The sequence below is a fragment of the Micromys minutus genome (assembly GCF_963924665.1).
Source record: "Micromys minutus genome assembly, chromosome: 4".
Lineage (NCBI taxonomy): Eukaryota > Metazoa > Chordata > Mammalia > Rodentia > Muridae > Micromys > Micromys minutus.
Window position 1 is genome coordinate 47,127,182 of NC_137973.1, and position 20,086 is coordinate 47,147,267.

At 34.3% G+C, this 20,086-nt stretch overlaps 1 protein-coding gene across 4 annotated transcripts in view; it reads left to right on the forward strand.

Moving 5' to 3' along the window:
- The window catches only part of COL11A1 (collagen type XI alpha 1 chain), a gene marked incomplete at both ends in the record, with an annotated part of 178,684 nt that overhangs the window by 62,503 nt on the left and 96,095 nt on the right, over nucleotides 1-20,086 (forward strand). For 3 of the 4 annotated variants that reach the window (XM_080916365.1, XM_080916364.1, XM_080916366.1), the window contains 17 exons: nucleotides 43-297; nucleotides 897-959; nucleotides 2,059-2,100; nucleotides 2,812-2,874; nucleotides 4,228-4,302; nucleotides 5,272-5,355; nucleotides 7,329-7,385; nucleotides 10,054-10,107; nucleotides 13,110-13,163; nucleotides 13,268-13,321; nucleotides 13,495-13,548; nucleotides 14,623-14,676; nucleotides 14,773-14,817; nucleotides 15,916-15,969; nucleotides 16,472-16,516; nucleotides 16,719-16,772; nucleotides 17,274-17,318. In XM_080916365.1, coding sequence (XP_080772491.1) covers nucleotides 43-297; nucleotides 897-959; nucleotides 2,059-2,100; nucleotides 2,812-2,874; nucleotides 4,228-4,302; nucleotides 5,272-5,355; nucleotides 7,329-7,385; nucleotides 10,054-10,107; nucleotides 13,110-13,163; nucleotides 13,268-13,321; nucleotides 13,495-13,548; nucleotides 14,623-14,676; nucleotides 14,773-14,817; nucleotides 15,916-15,969; nucleotides 16,472-16,516; nucleotides 16,719-16,772; nucleotides 17,274-17,318 — 1,152 coding nt within the window. The remainder of the gene's footprint in view (nucleotides 1-42; nucleotides 298-896; nucleotides 960-2,058; nucleotides 2,101-2,811; nucleotides 2,875-4,227; nucleotides 4,303-5,271; nucleotides 5,356-7,328; nucleotides 7,386-10,053; nucleotides 10,108-13,109; nucleotides 13,164-13,267; nucleotides 13,322-13,494; nucleotides 13,549-14,622; nucleotides 14,677-14,772; nucleotides 14,818-15,915; nucleotides 15,970-16,471; nucleotides 16,517-16,718; nucleotides 16,773-17,273; nucleotides 17,319-20,086) is intronic. The other variant, XM_080916367.1, reaches the window with a different exon arrangement.

The window sequence follows — 20,086 nt, forward strand, 5'->3', positions numbered from 1 at the left end:
TAAACTTCATGTTCTCCAATTCCCTGCAATGTAAATGAATAGCCAAATCCAGTTGAAGAAGGTTTTACTGAAGAATATCTAACCGGAGAGGATTATGATGTCCAGAGAAACATTTCCGAGGATGTTCTCTATGGAAACAAAGGACTAGACGGCAGGGACTCTGATCTTCTGGTAGATGGAGATTTAGGTGAATATGATTTTTATGAATACAAAGAATATGAAGAAAGGACAACGACTTCCCCTAATGAAGAATTTGGCCCAGGTGTCCCAGCAGAAACTGATTTCACAGAAACAAGCGTAAGTCAGCACTACGCTCTGAGCCCTGCGCATGTCTTATCTTGGAATGTTTCTGTGTTCATTCTGATGTGTTTTCAGGATTAAAATGCAGCTGCAGTCTTATATTCGTTATGAACATTGACCAAACCCTAGAGAACTATGATAGTTTCTTCCCAGGGGGAGTTGACAACAGTTGTTATCTTGGGCTTTCTCTGCAGTCTTCCCTGAAATGTACTGTAAATAGAATTGTTCCCCAAATTTCTCATAATTGATAAATTTAAATAACCCTGTCATTGTTTTTCTATCAGCTCTAGAGTTTCATTTTTGACTGTTTTCTTCATTCGATTTGGTGATATTTCTTATGTATTCAAGATCCTTTTGAAACTACAAATGGATTTAACTTGCTGCAAAACAAACATAGAGAAGCAACAATTTGTATTTCAATAGTCTTCTTGTTTATTGAAATTCTTAATGTTTCTTTTGTGAAAGGAGCATGTTCTGAAAGGATGCTTTAATTGTATCTAGATGGTTACGTTTCTTTTCATTGTTGTTGTTAAAAATTGAAATATCACTCCACTTACTGAAAAATGTTTAGCCTGTTTTTAACTTTCGCTCAATAGATAAATGGCCATGGTGCATATGGAGAAAAAGGCCAGAAGGGAGAACCGGCTGTGGTTGAACCTGTAAGTGCTTTAGAATATGTTTTAAAGATTGCTACAATCGTTTAATTTATGAATTACAGTTTCACTAAGTCATTGTGTATGTTCATGCATTTTCAATGAAAAGTCTAATGTTTATAATTAATCTCAAACAGGTGTGTGGGTAGTAATGACTTTTATGGAAAGCAAATCTTCAGTAACATAAAATTATCACACATTTATGGAGTTTTGAATTCTGAAAGTGAGTGATAGTTTTCTGGTCCAATTCTTTGTTTACAAATCTGAATTTGCATGTTTTATTCTTAGATTTCAAAAGTTTGGGGGTTGAGATATGATTGCCATAGGTCTCCAGTCTGTGATTTTACGGAAAATGTTTTTAATTACCTTATTAGAAATATTATCCAAAGTAAATTATACAATAATAAAATGAAATGAATAGCCATGCACTTGAGAGAGATTTAAGGAGATGGAAAAGGAAACAGTGGTATGGAGAGGGAGCAGTGAGTGACTGTGGACAGTACATATGACATTTTGTGAGAACCTTTAAAACCACAATGGTCTCTAAAACTTCATTTTGTTTACTTGCATGGTTATGTGGAACTGTCATTTGTATTCCTTCAATAAACTCTCAAGCTATTGTTAAGGGCTACATATTTTCAAGAAGGAATTTTAAAAATACAATTTTCATTAGGCAGCAACTTGGAGAAAGCAGTGTAGTAGAACTGTAGGTTGGTTGTTTAACAGTTCATTTTGGACACACGAAATTATTTCAATAATCACAAAGAAATAGAGTTTTCTGGATTTAAAGTGTTTATGTATTTGGGTTTTTTTGTAGTTTGATAGTATCTTTGTTGTTGTTCTTGTCATAAATTAATCAATTAAAAGCATGAGAAGACATCTCTGTTGTGCTCTCTACGGCGCCTTCTGAAGATATTTGTCTGGTTATTTATCTTATTTTCAGTTAGTTCACACATTAACTAATAGCAAACGTTATGTCTTCTATTATTTTCATTTCCCACAGAAAGATATTTTAAATGCTTTATATCATATGAATTTAGAATTTACTTTAAAATTATTATAGTTAGTGGAAAGGCTAAAAGTTACGTGGCTATTTTTGTTGTAGGGAATGCTTGTTGAAGGACCACCTGGGCCAGCAGGACCAGCGGTATGTAAATGATATTTTTGGCTTGATTTTTAAAATTATGGAATATAGGATTTCTGCCATATACCTGAATTGTTTATGTTTTAGGCTGATTTGATTTAGAAAAGAAAGCAGTCAAGCGTAGGAGCTGTTTGACATGACCTATTATTTTTAATTTGTTTGTGAGAATGACTCTATTGACAGAACTGACAGTAAATTTTGAATATTTTTCTTCTTCCTTTCCATATTATATTTGTGCATATGTGTATGTGCCTGTGTGAGATAGAACATTTTTGTCAGAAAAATAATATGTGCCTTTGTGCTTTTAAGTAGTGGCAAAACCAAAACTGTTAAAATGATGACAAGGTAAATGATTTCTTGTTCAACTGTACTACCACATTTTTGAGGTCTAGTCTTATGAATAGCCATTTCTTCAGTAGGAACCGGGGACCAGCCTTCACCATGGCCACTTTTCATTGGCATGCTTTCCTTCCTGTTTTCCCTTGGCGTCTGCCTCCACACTGAGAACAGACCCATAGAGGAGCATTTGTGCTGGATGCAGAACTGTTTCCTATATGTTGTCTTTGTACAGGAAGCTAAATAGAGCAGTTGTTTGGGAGTCAAGAGTATATTTATAAAATATAAATGAGGCACGCTTTGAGTGTTAGAGGCATGCCTTTACTGGATACTAACGAGGCAAGAAGTTGCTTCTGATCATGTTTTCTTTCTCTGCAGGGTCTTATGGGTCCTCCAGGGCTACAAGGCCCTTCTGGGCTCCCAGGAGACCCTGGTGATAGGGTAAGTGAAAAGGGGGGAGTTGTCACTTGACAACTGTGCCACGCATGGTCTTAAAATTAATCTTATCCACAAATTAACATGGTACGTTTTGTTCCATTGGGAGAGTGCGCTGAGAGCTGTACAAATTTAGGATTATTGTGACTTTTTACTTAACTTTACTTTCAGACACGTTTATATAAGGATAAATATTTTATCTGCATGATTAGTGAGTTAATTTTGTGGTCAAGTTCCCTGCACACATGGGCAATTAGAGTAGACTCAGTTTTTCAAATGTGAACACAAGAAGTTTAATCTTAATATTCGTGTAAACATCCTTTTTTCGAACCTCTCCTGTATAATTTTAGATATTGAGTTTCATGGAAATATTTGTTTGCTTTTTTATTTAATGTATATGTGAGTGGTGTATGCATGTATCTCTATTTACATGTATGCTTGTTTCTACCTGTGTGTGTGTGCACATATATGTCTTTGTGTGTGCTTATACATGTGTGTGTATGCATGCACATTGTGTCAGTGAGTATGAACATAGACAGGTGAAGATGCCTGTTGTATTTATTAATCTCACTCCAACTTAACATTTTGAATTAAATTTTCTAGTTGAACAAAGAACCTGCTAGCCAGCTTTCCCAAGAGATTTTGTCCTTGCCTCCTGCAGAGTTCTAGTGTGTGTGTGTGTGTGTGTGTGTGTGTGTGTGTGTCATTAACCCATAATTTTATACAGGTATATATATTCATTTGATACTCTAAAAATGTATATTTGTTGTAAATTTATGCAAAATTTTACAAATGTACATGCATGTACTCGCACATTCAGTACATCTTTAAATACAATTTCAAGACAATTTAGTAATGAAAAAAATTTAATGTCAGTTTATCATATGAATTTTAGTACATAAATTAATAAAGTGCCTACTTTGCTGATAGTGTAACATAGATAGAAGATACACTTTAACTAATTTTTTATTTGTTAAATACATATTGCCTAAATATCCATTAAGTAATACTTAACCAAATTTTGTGAAATTAAACATGTTTGGAACTGTAGAAACCTAAATTTTCACTTTTTCTTCATATCAATATTTCCTCCAGAATATATAGGATAGTTTCATAATATGTAATTTTAAGATATATTTTCAACTTCAAACATAATTTGCATTATGTTTCGGTTGTGAATTAGTAACTGTGCATTATTCAGGTTATTTGCAACAAGTAGAGTGAAATGCGTCCTGTCCGTGCTTAATTACCTAAAAGAGGTTAGCCAATGGAGAGGGCAGGAGAATTCCCAGCAATTACAGGTTCACAGATATTTTATATTATATTAATTAATCTTGTTCACTCCATTTCCTTTCCTAGGGCCCACCAGGACGTCCTGGCTTACCAGGGGCTGATGGCTTACCCGGTCCTCCAGGAACCATGCTAATGTTACCAGTAGGTGTTAAAAAGTATTTTATAAAAATAAATTTGACATCTTCTCATTATGTAAAGAAACAATACTGTAACTGAATCACTGAGTAGAACATTCCGGAAGGATAGGAATGGAGGATGTCAAACAGACCTTGAATGTAGGAGCATTTCACTGAACAGAACTCTGGTAAATAGCCCTCTTTACCCTAAACCAGTTTTAATCTCTGATTATTTTTCGTCAAGTGAAGTGTGTATAATCTCTCCAATCATGTGAGTAGTCTAGGATGGAGATTAATTAACAACAGGTTATTTACCACATTATTATAACGTTTACCCCAATATTGGCTAGCACTGAAACACTGTCTTTAGGGTAATCATTGCTCAAAAATTATTTATTGTAATATTGAGTATCTTATAAAATTACTTAGCTTCTATACATGCAAGAAAATCCATTCATCGGTGTAATGAATTACAAAGAAATTCTTGTGTGGAGTGGAAAATTAAGTCCTATGCTATCTCAAGTCAAAAGCGAGGTCGACCTTGAGAATTTTACAGAGTAGTAATAGCAAGCATCTGCTTCAGGGTAGATGAGAGAGACTTTTATATTTACTTATGGTCTTGGAGATTCCAAAGATTTTGTTTATCAGAGCAGAACTGCTCTGTAACTTTTGCTCAATCTGATATACTTGCAATTGCTATGAGTGAATTGCCAGGGTGGGTAGCACTTCTGAAGATTAAAGAGACATGATGTTTTATTTCAAAAAGAATATCAGCAATAAAATTTGAAATAAAAATATATTTAGAGTTGCTCTGAAATTGATAGAAGGGACTCTTATGAGACTGAGACAGAATTGCTCACACAACCAGAAGCCTCATTATGAAGTGACCTTGAACATTTGTAAATATTTTTATTTAATTTTAATGTAATGTCTAAGGGACCTAATGCCCTTAACCTGCCAAAGACCGCTTTGTGTTCATATTATCTTCTCTTAGTTCCGCTATGGGGGTGACGGCTCCAAAGGACCAACAGTCTCTGCACAGGAAGCCCAAGCGCAGGCGATTCTTCAGCAGGCGCGGGTAAGGAAACATGAAGTCACATTCACATGACCCTGACTCTGTTTCAAACAGCAGTGTGTGAGCTCATGGAAGAGTGTTTCTATGTATCACATGGAATTTACATGGAAAAAATTAAAGCATATTTATATTTCCAGTAATAACAGTTACTAAGTTGATATTTAAATAAATGACTCTTGTATTGCTACATGCAATGCTGACATTATCCCACCACGGCATACAAAGCTCCTATTTTTAACTGAATATTGAGAGGTTATATACAGCATTCCTCATCTTTCACATCCTGACTTTTCTCTTCTAACTTGTGAGCCTGTAATTATGGCAATAATTGTGAAAACACACAATGAAAGAAATGTGTTTCACTAATTCATAAGTTACCAGTCACATGAAATGTGTAGTATAGAGTAGAGTTCATTTAGGACCTGGAAAGGGGAGTTGGGAAGGGAGTAGAGACTTACAGACAGACTGACAGACTGACAGGACAGACAGAGAGATAGAGATGAAGAGGGAGAAGAGGAGGACTAGAAGCCATGAACACAAGGAGAGAGAAGAGAAATAGAGTGAAGTGAGTAAGAAGGTAGGAGAGGAAGAGGGTAAGAAATGAAGAGAGCGAGAGAGGGAGGAGGCTATCAGCTCTTTTTATAGTAAGTGAGGCATTGCCTGGCTTCTGCCATTTAACTGTGGAGCAGAGCCTAGAAGGAATGATTAGGACCATTGAGCCAGGGTGAGTCAGGTAGACCACTTTCCTGACAAAACATGGTGGCAATTCCTGATAGGCTTCCTACTCCATGCTTTGAATTTGGATGGTTTGGTCTTGAGCAGGTTTTGAGCACACTGCTACAGCATCTTTCAGTTCATATGTACAACTGTCCAGTTGCCTCTGGAAAGCACTGTCCCATCATCGTCTTCCATCTTTCTGGGCCTTAGTGTCTTCCTGCCTCTTCTACTTTGATCCCTGAGAGAGGAGGCATGTGCCGTGGTACCTTATTTACATGAGCACTCGGCAGTCTCTCATTCTCAACTTGTCACATTGAGAGGACCTTATTCAATTACCTTCTACTGCTAAAAATGCCTGTAAAATGAGGCCTGAGAGAGTCACTAATCTATAGCATGATGGAACTTTTACAGTTGTTTTATATGAATTGTCATCTTGTTTTTAAAAAAAGAGTAAGATTTTAAATTTTAGTTTTTCAGAATAATCTCATGAATTAAGAAGTATGTTGACCAAACACTCGAGATGAGCTATTGTTAGAACTTTAGAGATTTTACTGGTTTTGTTTTATGCATCATTTTTATGATTTTGTATATTTTCAATCATGCTTAGTTTTAAAATGCACATTCATGTTTCACTTGTTAATATTTATAACAGTAGACTAAATTAACTTAACATCTATCAAGGGGTTTTTCTCTGCTCCTCATTCTAGGTTCTTAAATACCCTAATTCATATTTTTGTTATTTTTATCTAATGTAGTTTTTTTTTTAATTTTTATCTAATGATGAAGCATCCAAGCAGTCTATTGTGTTCAATTCTGCATTGTGTTGCCACAATATAATCACCATAATTCTTCCTAAAATACTACTAGAAAACATTTAGCTTTACTTGTTCACCTTAATAAAAGATCTCCAGTGAAGTCATGACTGCACAGTGAAGACAAAAAATGCTCTATTATTTTGGACTGTGTTTCACATCAGAAAGAAAAACTATTGGATAATCTATTTTTTTCTGAAATCTAATTTTAATGTATATTAATTTTGGCAATATACTGTACAAGACTGTATAACAGTTTGAAACAGGACCAGTCATTAGATAGAACATTCTAGTTAAGTACACGTCAGCACTGACTACGCTTTTCCAGCATGTTGCTATTATACCTTTGTGAATCATATACTATGCAAGGCCATCATGGCCAAATGACTTGCAGTAAAACATAATACTAGGCAAGCCTTCCTAAACGTGATCGTTTTTATCTTCTAGATTGCTCTGAGAGGCCCTCCTGGCCCAATGGGTCTTACTGGAAGACCAGGTCCTGTGGTATGTTACATAAATTATATGTTAAAAGTTTCTTATTAATATGTTTTTTTCACAAAATCTTCAAGACTCTGCTCATTCCTCAGGCTAGTGAACCTATTGTTTATGACTTATTTTGACTCACTTAAAGTGTTTTCAGATAAATTTTTACTAAGTATGATCATAGGTGTTTAGAGAAGCTATCATCAAATTAAAGAAAAATTTAACAAATGCAATAGAGTTACATATCTGTCACTTGAACCATAATTATAATTCATTTGATTTCTATTTAATTATTAAAATTCAATCTCCCAACTATTCTTGAAAATTTATTATGTAACTGAGTTCTCACTAAATTGCCTGTGAAATCTTTTCATATTTCATTTTATTGAAAATAATATTTATACAGGATATTTTGATTAGTTTCCCTTCCCATGCCTCCTCTAAATGTCTTCTTTCTTAATATATATCCATTATTTAAAAAAAATTTACATTAAATTCTATTTTGTTCATATTCTTCTTTTCCTGGAAGTTGGAAAGAAAGAAGTCACAGATGATAAAATAATACACATACATAACCCAGAAATTTTTCATCAGAGGAAACTCTTACAGCTGAAAAGCAGTTTTAGCCAAGTAGCTGAATACAAAACTAATTCATAAAAATCGACCTTCTATATACAAATGAGATTTGACTGAGAAAGAATTCAGGAAAACAAAACCATTCATGAAAGCCTCAAGTGATATAAGACATCCTGGGGTACCTCTAAACAAAAATCGAGTCATTGAATAAAGGAATTTTAGAAAATATCAGAAGATGCAACGATTCCCATTGACTATGAATTGGGATGATTAACATAGTAAAAAATGCCAGCCTATCTAAAGCAACATGCAGTTAAATTCAATACCCATCAAAATTCTAATACATTTTTTCACAGATCCTAAAAAGGTAGTTTTGGGCTCTTGTGGAAATAAAAAAAGAATCATGATAGCTAAAACAGTCATGAAGAATAAAATAATTTCTGGAAGGCTTACCTTCTCCAATTAATGTTGTATTATATAGCTATAGTAATAAAACTAGCTTGGTTAATTAAACTTGATAATATGTTAATCCCTGGTACTTTAAAGACTATAAATAAACTGATCAGTACAGTAATTTAATACAATAAAAATTTAAAAGGTATTTCTGCTTTTTTAAGTGTATAGTTCCTTAAACTAAGTCTTAATTTCCATTATATATAATATGTATTATATATATTGATATATACTCCTACGCGAGATGTTCAGATAACATTCAATAGGACTTCAGTTATATACACCTTTGAACGGATTATCAAATTTCATTATTTATTCTCACTGTTCTGATTTTCAAAACACAAGAAGGAAAAAATACATTGTCACTTAACAAAGAAATAGATTTTATTCACATGTTGGTGATACAATTAAAGTATACACACACTGGAGGAATATGGAAATATTTTACAGAATTTAGGATATAAAGAAGGTAGAAATGATATCCCTGTTCCTCTTTTTTCCCGTCAATTACATGATCATTTGATTATATGTAAAAGAATGTAACTACAATCTGAAGGGCAAGTGGTGCAAATGTACCGAGAATGAAACACAGCCAATAAATTAAAAACCACTTGACCTCTCTATAACTGTATTCAGTTCAGTATAATTTAATTCAAGATATTGCTCTTATTTTATGATGAGAAATTCGTTGCAAAAGTTCTTTATTAGAAGCTTGGGAGTTATCATTATAATTCTGAAAATTTAAAAATATATTCAACTTGACTTCTCATCTTTCCCGGGAGAGAGTAGGAGTTATTTTACTTCGATGTCACTAGGCGGCGCTAGAAAGCTTCCTTCAGATTATCAAGTTTTGACTTTGTTTTGTTTTGTTGTAACTCAGTTTAATGTAACGTACACTAATTAAAATAAATCAGAACACCTGTAAACTCACTAAATGATCTATAACAATTGTATTAATTTTTAATATTAAAACTTTTAGACAGTACAGATTCATATTATATATCCTTAAATTTCATAACTCCTTCCTAAAGCAAGTGCTCTCCCCCTGAGGTTAATTTGCTTGGCATCATTGTGCTGTTCAAATTATATAAGCATTTGTAAACTATACTTATTATAATGATCCATTTTTATAGAAAAAATATCAAAACATTCTGAGGAAAAATCTTTGATATTACTTTACAATAATAATTATGGTACCAATATCATCTTTCTAAAACAATTTACTACTATAAAGTGAAGTAGCTGAGCATTAAATGTTTATAAAGAGTTGGTTTTGCACAGCCCATACTGTGTGATTGAACTCAGTATAGGCCTGATTCTGAAAATTCACTGCCCTAGTAACACTTCACAATGCAATGGTGGCTCAGGCCTTGTTTACCAGACAATGTTTGTTACAGTAAACATTTTAAAGAAAATTTTAGTGTGATTTTAATGCTGGCTCTGTTCAGTTGTAAGTGGACTATAGATCTTTATATATGGTTCATATATCAGTATGTACTTAATATGACTAGAAGAATCAAACTTTAGACATAGGGCATTAATAGCTCATTGCATTAAAAATATCAAAATGATTAAGAAAATATGCTTATTTATTTTGAATGAGGTAAAGACTATGAGTGACTTAACATTAATTGCTTGTCTGTTTTGCTTTTCTCCTCAGGGGGGTCCTGGTTCAGCTGGAGCCAAAGGTGAGAGTGGGGACCCAGGTCCTCAGGTAAGAACCAATGCTTTGTTCTCTTTGTTTATTTTTATTGTTTCTAATTATGTAGTAGAACAACAGAAATGTTAGGAGTAAAGAATCTAATTGCAGCACATTTAGTCACATTCCATGGTTTTCATTGAAAATAAAATCTAAACAGACCTTTGATTTTCCACAAGTTGGCTGATTACACATTTAAATTCTGGAACTGGCAGGTTTGAGAGTAGATGTCCTTTTCATGATGCTATTGGCTAAAGAAGCGATTGCTTCTGTGTTACCAGGTTCTCTCCTCCTTTCTAGAGCCAGTAAACAGACAGTAAACTTTGCATACTTTTTATGACAATTGCTTAGCTCACTTCATGCAAGCTTATGTCCTTTGTGTATTAGATAAAAAGCAGAGATATTATATAGCCAGTATATTTATGGTATAAATAAGAAAACAAAAAACTATTCAATTACAAAATACTCATTTTTAAATGAAAATACTGTCAAATAAACTGTAGAATATCAATTCACATTGACTGTGGAGTTCTGTATTGTTTACCCTCTTGTATTTTTTCTTCTTTGTGGCTTTGTAATCATACTTTAATTGTACCTAATAATGTGTTTCTATGCGATGTTTTGCACACATATATTTTGGTTATATTCATTTACCATTACCCTCTCTGTAGTCTTTCCTAATGATACCAATTACTTAACTATAATTGGATTTATTTCAAAATGATAAGAAATAATAGAATTAGAGCTTATTTTATACTTTTGTAGCTATGATTAAGATTAAAATGTTCTATAAATCCAGACAATTCTTTTGTTAAATTTTTTATAATGTTTCATTATTTCTTCAAGAGGATCAAATGAGGTATTTCAATCATCTTTACTTACAATTCCTCCTAACATAATCTGTCCCCAGCCTCAAACCCTGACATTTCCAACCTGAAGTCCTTTTTCTGGTCATGTTACTTCTGTTTTCTTTTAAATAACCCATTGGCTCCAGTTTGTGCTGCCCATACTCATGACATTGGGCCATCCACTAAAATGTGACTATGGTACTAGATGCTGTACTTTAAAACAATTCACTTTATATCCAAATATCAGCTCCCCTCTCCACCCAGTACCAAATCTTCAGATACTCCCCACAATTCCTCCCTCCTCAACCCCTCATTGGTCCACTTCCCCCTCAACACATGAAATCATTGCAGGGCTAGCGACATCCTCTCTCACTGAGGCCAGACAATGAAGCCCCGTTAGGAGAATTCGATCAACAGGAAGGCAGGCAACAGATTCAGGGACAACCTTTCCTCCTGTTGGGAGACCTGCATGAAGCTGTGCTTTTAAATAAAACTGACACTAACTCCAACAAATACCGCAATTACAAGTGACAGTCACTCGATCCTAGAATGCTGAATGGCTTGACCATATGCAGTCAACCAACACTGCTGGGAATTCATGCGGGCAACAGCCTGCCATGTCCAGAGACACACAAGCAATTGCCAAATATTCCCACTTCACACTTACAACCGTGTTTGACCCACAAATCGCTTGAAACCACTGGCCTATTCTTTAGCATAGAATTTTGTACATTTTTCAGAAAAAAATTACATGACATTTTGCCTTATAAAATATTCTATTGCATTTTTTGTTTTTTGTTTTTGTTTTTAATAAAGAGCAGTGTCTTCAGATTCATGGTATTTGGGTGTATCAACACTATACTAATTATCTTGGTTATAAATAGAGCATTGTGTAGATACCACAACTTCTTGTGACAAAACCCTAAAAAAACTGATAATATTTAGCCAGCCCAGATGGGTTAACCTTGCTTTCAGTGTTTAATTAGCATTGCTCTAAAAAACAAGATGGAAAACACTAAGTGGTTCACTGTGAATTTCAGGGAAATATTAAAATAAAATACACAAGAAAGACAATTGATCATTAAAATTTGCAAAGCAACGTACATACATATCTGCTTACAGAACTGGAGAATCTGAAAGACAGTATCTGTTTTAGGACATATAGTCTTTGCTGAGCCTTTAAGTCCAAAAAGTTAGGTAATATTAAAGAAATATCTTGTTCATTAAAATCTGTCTGTATTGCACAACTAGATAGATGTCCATCAGTTAAATGTATTACTTTCAGAAGCCCCAGGTTTGGTTCTCAGCGCCTACATGGCTGCTACCAACAACATTTCAGTCCGGTTCTGATGTTCTCTTCTGATGTCTACAGGCTCGTGCACATGCACAATGTACTTACATATGCCTGGGGACATTCATGTAAAATAAAATTAGTTATGGATAAAAAATAAACGTTTATTGAGTTGGTAAGCTGGAATATTTTCTCTTCCTTTCTGGTGAGATTCATAGTAGACTCCTCTCTAACACTGTTTTAAGTTAGACTCTGACTTCCAATGATTAGACACTGTCATCTTTACATTTCCAGCACAAATATTTGGAGCCTTCAGTGGGAACATGATTCAAACTAGAGCAAGACTGTCATAATTTTGTGGATAGTTGAATAATCATTGTCCGAGATTTAGTTGAAAACTTCAACACATAATCATGTTATAGGAGATTTCACTGTTCTTGGAAGGTGGTTCAATCCAATGTGATCAGTGGTTTGGGAGATGAATCATCCAGGAGAGTACAATGAAAAGGAAAAGGGTCAAGTGTTTCAAATGAGAACGCGATGACGGCATTGAGATTGCTCAATGACTGCTTGTGGAAACCATCTTCCTGACAACTGAGCGTGTAATTGATCATAAAGGTTATTAAGTACATCATTATATTTCTTTTGTTTGACTGTATTTGCATCTACATAAAATACTTTGCAATATAGTTGTTTCTATGAGAAGCTCCTTAGAAAACTGCTATTCTGACTTCCGCTTTGTCAGCATTTTTATGCTAAAATAGTCGTGTGATTAAATAGTTGTAGAAGAACACAGAGAATATTGGTTTCTAAAGCCATCTCTTTTGAGGATGACTGATTGAGATTTCTACATTGTGATTTCTAATGTTTTCACATAGGGTCCTCGAGGTGTCCAAGGTCCTCCAGGTCCAACTGGAAAACCCGGAAAGAGGGTATGGTTGTTTTTCCTTATGCACTTCAGCCACTGGTTAGTTTGTTTCTTTGTATTTACTGTTATGTTACCGCCTTTACTGAATCTCCCATCCTGCATATTTAGGGCCGTCCAGGTGCTGATGGAGGAAGAGGCATGCCAGGAGAACCAGGCTCTAAGGTCAGGACTTTATAACTGTGTATTCGTAACTGTGTATTCGGATTGTGTTTGGCACTTTATCCTTGACAGTATTACAATTCAATATGACATCTATTGAAATTTACAGTTTACAGTGAGGTTACAGTCCTGACCCAGAATGAAAATCTCATGGTAATGTGATTGTGATTTTACAGGGAGACCGAGGGTTTGATGGACTTCCGGGTCTGCCAGGTGACAAAGGGCACAGGGTAAGATGTCCCACCACATTCTTCTCCGAGATGTAATAGTAATCTTAGGAACTTAGGTAGTTTGGAAATATTTTTGGAAATCAGAAGAAATAAATGAACACAAATGTTGGTGACTCCATTTGGTAAATTTTTATAGTTATTGGATACTGAGAAAGCATAGATACAACACACATACCGGTATGTTTGCTCACTCCTTGTAGACATTAAAATATTTCTTATGTACAAAAAGAGGCAGAATCTCTGCTCGGATATGAGGAAGATCATGATAATAGAAGAGTTGGAGAATTTAAATGAGAATATTATTTCTTGAGCACTGCATTTTCTCTACATTTTTTCTTGTGGAAATAACTCAGAGGAGGATGCCTGCAAATATCCTGGCAACACATTGTTGCTTTGTGATGCACACTTCAATGAAAAATCTCATTAACTGTAAGGCTAAAGAAGTCAGCATGCTGAATAGTAACAACCACTAGGTTATTTTTTAGTGAGATATTGGGGGGCAGTTTTAAAAACAATAAGAATTGGCTGTTTGTATCTTTCTTCACCAGAATGAAGAGCAAACCTAGGACTGTATTTTGGTAAATTGGAGAGTAAAAAGATAAATTTAATCTTACAGTCACCTAACAAAATAACATTGTACACCTAACACATAATAGGATGAACATACAATTTTTTTGTGAAATAAAACTTAAATTCCTTTAAGCTTTCATGAATTGTGCTGATTTAATATGAGTTGTCCAGAAATTGAGAAGTAAATGATGTACAAGTGTGCTCATTCTTAAGAGACTCATAATTTTTAAATGATTCATTCATTAATAACTTCCTGAAAATATTTTGCATATGTTTTCTTTAAATTGTTTTTATTAAATGTTGAGGGGAAAATGTTCTAGCATACCGATTTGTAAAACCTGTTAGAGTTTAAAATTTTACTACGGGAACTACTCTAAGAAAGTTCAAGGCGAGGTAGGTTTCCTTGACGACTGTCCAGTCGTGCCTGGTGACAATAACTGACTTCTGTACTTGTACCCAACCACCTTGATTCCTGGATTTATCCCATTTTTGTTTGTTCCTTAGGGGGAAAGAGGTCCACAGGGTCCCCCTGGCCTCCCCGGAGATGATGGAATGAGGGTATACTGAGATTTTACTTGCTTTACTTGTTTACGATTAAACCACCAAAGAACAAAGTCCTTTGGAAGTCACACCCTCCATGTTTGTCACACATAGGGAGAAGATGGAGAGATCGGGCCCAGGGGTCTTCCAGGTGAAGCTGTAAGCAACACTTTTCCTTATTCTCAAATACCAATCTCTTTAATGAGGAACAGTGTCTTCCACTAGTTAGACAATGCTAAGCTCGGGAAACATTGCATTTTACACTAATTAGCCATGGAATTTTCATGTTAAAAACTGTGTACACAGTTGCCTTTTGCTGTGAAGGAAAGAGTTGTGACTTGTTTGAGACTGTAGCATCTTGCTGGTTACAATTCTGATATTATTTAGGTTTTGTTGCAGTTTTTTAATTAATAAATTTATTTTCTAATAATACTATTAGTTCCACAATTGATCTTTTATGCAAATTAACCTTGCTTTCAGAAGCAAGATAATAAGATGTTGCATACTACCCATACAGATTATATGACTCGTTTCCAATAAAGGTGATAATAAGGAAGGTCAGTGGAGGATATTTACCCAAAGCCAGATCAGGAAAAGAAGCAGACTTGTAAAGGCTTCCTAACTTCAGCTTTCATTTGCTTCATTACAAAGCCAGCCAGGTCAATTACAGTAAAGAAAGTAAAATGAATGATTACGTTTGCTTACTTTCCTACAGCTGGGAAAGAACTTTGAGGAGAAGGGGACAGAAATGGGATTTGCCTGTAACTGCTAATAATTTAAAACCCTTCAATGTAGAAAATGGTTCTATAATTGCATAGATAAATACCCAGCTGTTTGTTCTGAAAGGATGCTCTTCCAAGATGTAATTTATCTAAAAGGACAATGAATGAGAGTCTGGACTTTTCTGTTTGTTCAATCTGTGTCATCATAACAAAATTGAGTTATGCCAATCAAGTCAGAAAATGAAACAAAGGCATCTTATTATGAACATTAGACTATTTTGTTTTAAAAACATTACAAGTGATGCATGTGTAAACAAAATTGAATCTAAGAGAATTTCTATACTACACACTTAGCTATTTTTCCTTTTGTATCTTATAAACATTCGGTATTTATTAAAAGTTTCTTTAAACACTCTCAGTGCACTGATAGAAGATGAGTAAATATTTTAAACTCACATACCATATTCAAAAATTTAGTGAAAGAGGCCTGTTCTGAAGGCATTTCTTATGTAAGCTTTCTTTTTTTTATTCTTAGGGTCCACGAGGCTTGCTGGGACCACGGGGCACTCCAGGACCTCCTGGGCAGCCTGTATGTATCGCTGGGAACATTCTCAGTTTTCTAGGAGAAAGCTTGTTGCCAAATGTATATTTGTGTGTGTGTGTGTGTGTGTGTGGGTGTGTGTGTGTAATGTATATGTATAGGTATAGGTATATGCATATGTATATAACTCTGTAAAGAAACTAGTTTACTGAGCTGCTGTACTCTGAGTTCTATGGATGCTGGCTGTCAGGTTAATTGATTTCTCTCTTCATTGTTGATTTTCCTGTCTGTTTACATAGGCCTTATACTTTTCAAGATTAATCATAACACACAATGGAAAATGAGGCTAGATTATCTTCTGTTGGGACGTGGATGGAAGGCACTATATAAGCCTTCCTTAATTTTTGTTAAATACTGAATTCTCATTTTGGTTAATTTGTAAAAGAATATTCAGTCTCTACAAGCTACTGGTTAGCATATTATAAAAGGGTTTATTTTATTTTCTCTTTTACTATATAAAGTTTTACATCTATTTTGTTCTTCATTGAAGGGTATCGGAGGAATAGATGGCCCCCCAGGACCAAAAGGAAACATGGTATGTACTTTATATTCATAACTAATGTCAACTTCATGGCACTGGACTTAGTGCTGTTAAATTTAAAATATTACACATTACTAAATAAATTTTCCAGACTTCATAAGTGAAAACTGAAACTGATTTGGCCCTAGTTTTCAACAATTAGGATAAAAGACTATAATGCAAAAGCCTTACTAATTACTTTCTTTTTCCTATGCAGGGTCCTCAAGGGGAGCCTGGACCACCAGGCCAGCAAGGAAATCCAGGACCTCAAGTAAGTCTAAGCCACTCTCCAAAGATGTTTAAACTGTGAATGTAAAAATCATTTTCTTTATCCAAGTTCAAAAGAAAAGGGACTTATTCGGTATTCACAATGTGCCATGGTGAAAAGCCACACCTGCAGAAGGTTCTGCATGGAATCACATTATAAACTCTTGCAAAGAGGACCTTATGAAAACTCCTCAAACTGCTCCAAAACTCTCTGTGAAGCAAATGAAAAACAGAGAGAGAGACACACAAACAGAGAGAGAGAGAGAGAGAGAGAGAGAGAGAGAGAGAGAGAGAGAGAGAGAGAGAGAGAGAGAGAGAGAAAGAGAGAGAGAGAGAAAGAGAGAGAAATGTTTTAGGGAGAATAGGGAAAGTGATGGGGAGGGAGAGATTAGAGAAATAGAGAGAGAGAGATTCTCATGAATTGATCCAAGTGCCATAGATTTAATTATCTATTGAGAAGACATGTCTTTGTGAAATGATTCCTGACTAAATTATTTTACAATAGGGACTTCCTGGTCCACAAGGTCCAATTGGTCCTCCTGGAGAAAACGTAAGTTGTTCTATTGTCCTTATGATCACTGGTGAGCTATCTTACAGAAGGGGTAAAGCCTCAACTTTTGCATAAGTTATCTCCGTACTTTATTATCAAAGTCATATAATACCCTGTATTAGAACCATAGAGATGAAAGTTGGACATGATATATTTAAATGTCTGATAGAATTAATTTAAACATCTTTAAGGTATAATTTTAAAAGTGTAGGGTTTCGACTTAGATTGCAGGTAACATTATCATTAATGATAATTTCAGTCACTAATTTGATGACTGATTGTGTTCCCTTTATTTTGGTTCATCTTTACTTACTCATTATTTAAAAACTGTAATTTGACTCAAAGTATGTAAACTCTGAACTTCTTTACTCTTAGAATTAGGCATTCAGAATGGAAACTGTGGAATTGCACATTAAGCTTTATACTTTCAATATCTAATATGTTTTATGCACTTATCTAGTATCCCAAACAAGATATCCATGGCAGAGTTATAACTTTAAAAAAAAAAGTATAATCTTTTCGTCTAGTTCATTATGGTATATGAGAGTTTGATTTACATTGAAGATTTTTTAAGTAAAGAAGCTTATAAAATATAACTTCAACAGGATTATATTTAAATAATAAACTTTATTCTGTGTGTGAGTGTTTTTCTTCTATGATTGCCTGTGCATCTCATGTGTGCAAGCCCGTGGAAGCCATAAGAAGTCATCAGGTGCCCTGGAGGTGCAGTTACACATTGTTTTGTGCTGTTAAGTGGGTGCTGGGAATTGAAAGAAGGTTATTAGGAAGAGCAAACAATGCTCTTAACCACTGAGTTATCTCTCCAGCCCATAAAATCTATACTTTATTGACTGTAATATATTTGCTTTCAATAAAACTTGTGTGATCTGCTTAAATGATACTTGTAACTTTCCTCTGAACCATTTTGGAGTAGGTGAAAAAATAGTATTCTTGTTACTAACGCAGTGTCTGGATGACAATTAATAGAGGACTTAAAGGGATGGCTTTCCCCTGGTTTCTTCTGTGATACTCCCTAAGCTGTACTTCCTTTCTGTCTGATTACAGTACAGTCCTTAACTGGCTCGTAGTGATTTTTTTTTTTTTTTACTTTTGTGAATTTTAGTGAATATAACTCATTCTTCTGAGAAAATCAATACATTTACTCATATATAATTTACAAATTATAGTTATCTTGTATAACATTACATGAGACAGTGTTTTTTTAGTGAATTTACAGAGTTGTAGAAACAATTTTTAGAATATTTATACCACCCTAGGAAGGTTTTTCTGGGTCCCCTTTCCATCCTACAATATTATTCAACAGTCTGTTTGCTTTCTGTCTGTACACTTTCTGTCTACCTGGATATTTTAGAGTAATGAAATGTTGATGTTTTAAAGCATAAATTTCATCATAGGACTGAGAAGGTCTTTCTGCTTATTTTTATAATGTGTTTGGGATTTACCCAAGTGAGAACATTATCTATAATCTGATCCTTTTTAACAGTTCATATTACATTCAGAATTCTGCCTATTCATTTATCAGTTGATTGTCATTTGAGTTGCTTCTACGTTTTAGCCATTTTCCAAAAAATGTGGTGCTGTGAATATTTGCAGAAAAGTGTTTGCATAGACATATGTTTACTCTTTTATTGTACATAGTAAAAGTACTAGATTATGTAGTAAGCACAGTATACTGGTTTTTGAACATTCTAAAGTATCAAGTAGTTGAACATATTTTTTTCTTTCCATCCGTGATAAAATACATGGAAATACTAGTTTTTCCACATGCTCATTAATACTAATCTCGCTCGGTTTCTGATCCGTCCTATTGATGCTCCAAGTTCTTTTCATCATTCTCTTAGTTAGCATTTCCTGAACTTGAGATTTTTTTATTTTTATTTTGTCATTTCCACAAACCTCTCGTTTTCTTTTGACCTCCTGGCAGGGGTTCACTGTGTCACCTTTTTCTGACTTGAAACTCTATTTGGTCCAGGTTGGCTTCTAACTAACTGGAGCCTAGTTGATTCTGTCTAATCCCTACTTCCTTCCTTTATGGACTGTTAAAGTTCATTATTAATGGGACTGAATCAGTTTATTAATGGTATTGAAAAAGAAGTATTAAATTTAGGGATGTTCTAGAGATTATTTGATACCATTAAGATTGGCAAGCAGTACATTATTGATCAGCTCTGTTGACCTTAAGTCTGTTTTGGATCAGTAAACTTAAACTTGATTACTCTTCTATCTAACACTTCATAAACATCACATCCATTTTATAAATTGCATTTGAAATATGTAGGTGTTAAATTTCCAACAGGCTCTTATTATGTATTTTTGGATTCTTTAGAGGGATTTTCTCCTTGGAAAAGTAGGTATATTTGAATTCCTCTTTTAGAGCCCAAAGTAAATTATATGGTGTGGCTCATTGCAGCTTAGTTCACATTGCACTCCAGTATTTTTTGTTGTGTTTTGTTTTAAACATATCTTCTTTCTAAATTCAAAGACAATCTTGTCCCATCAGATAATTTGACAGGAAACTCGAAAATCAGATATTTAAAGATTGTGTATATGGTCTCTACTTAATCTCTTGTCTGTGTCAGGTAGTGAATATTTTATTTATCTAGTATTTTTCAAAATCACTTGTTACTTTACACTTTTTAAATAGTAATTGCATCATGTGTACTTTCATATTTACTATTATATTGAAATTGGATATTTTACTATCTAAGAACTTTCATATAAAGTTATGTCAGCTAGCTTTTATTATG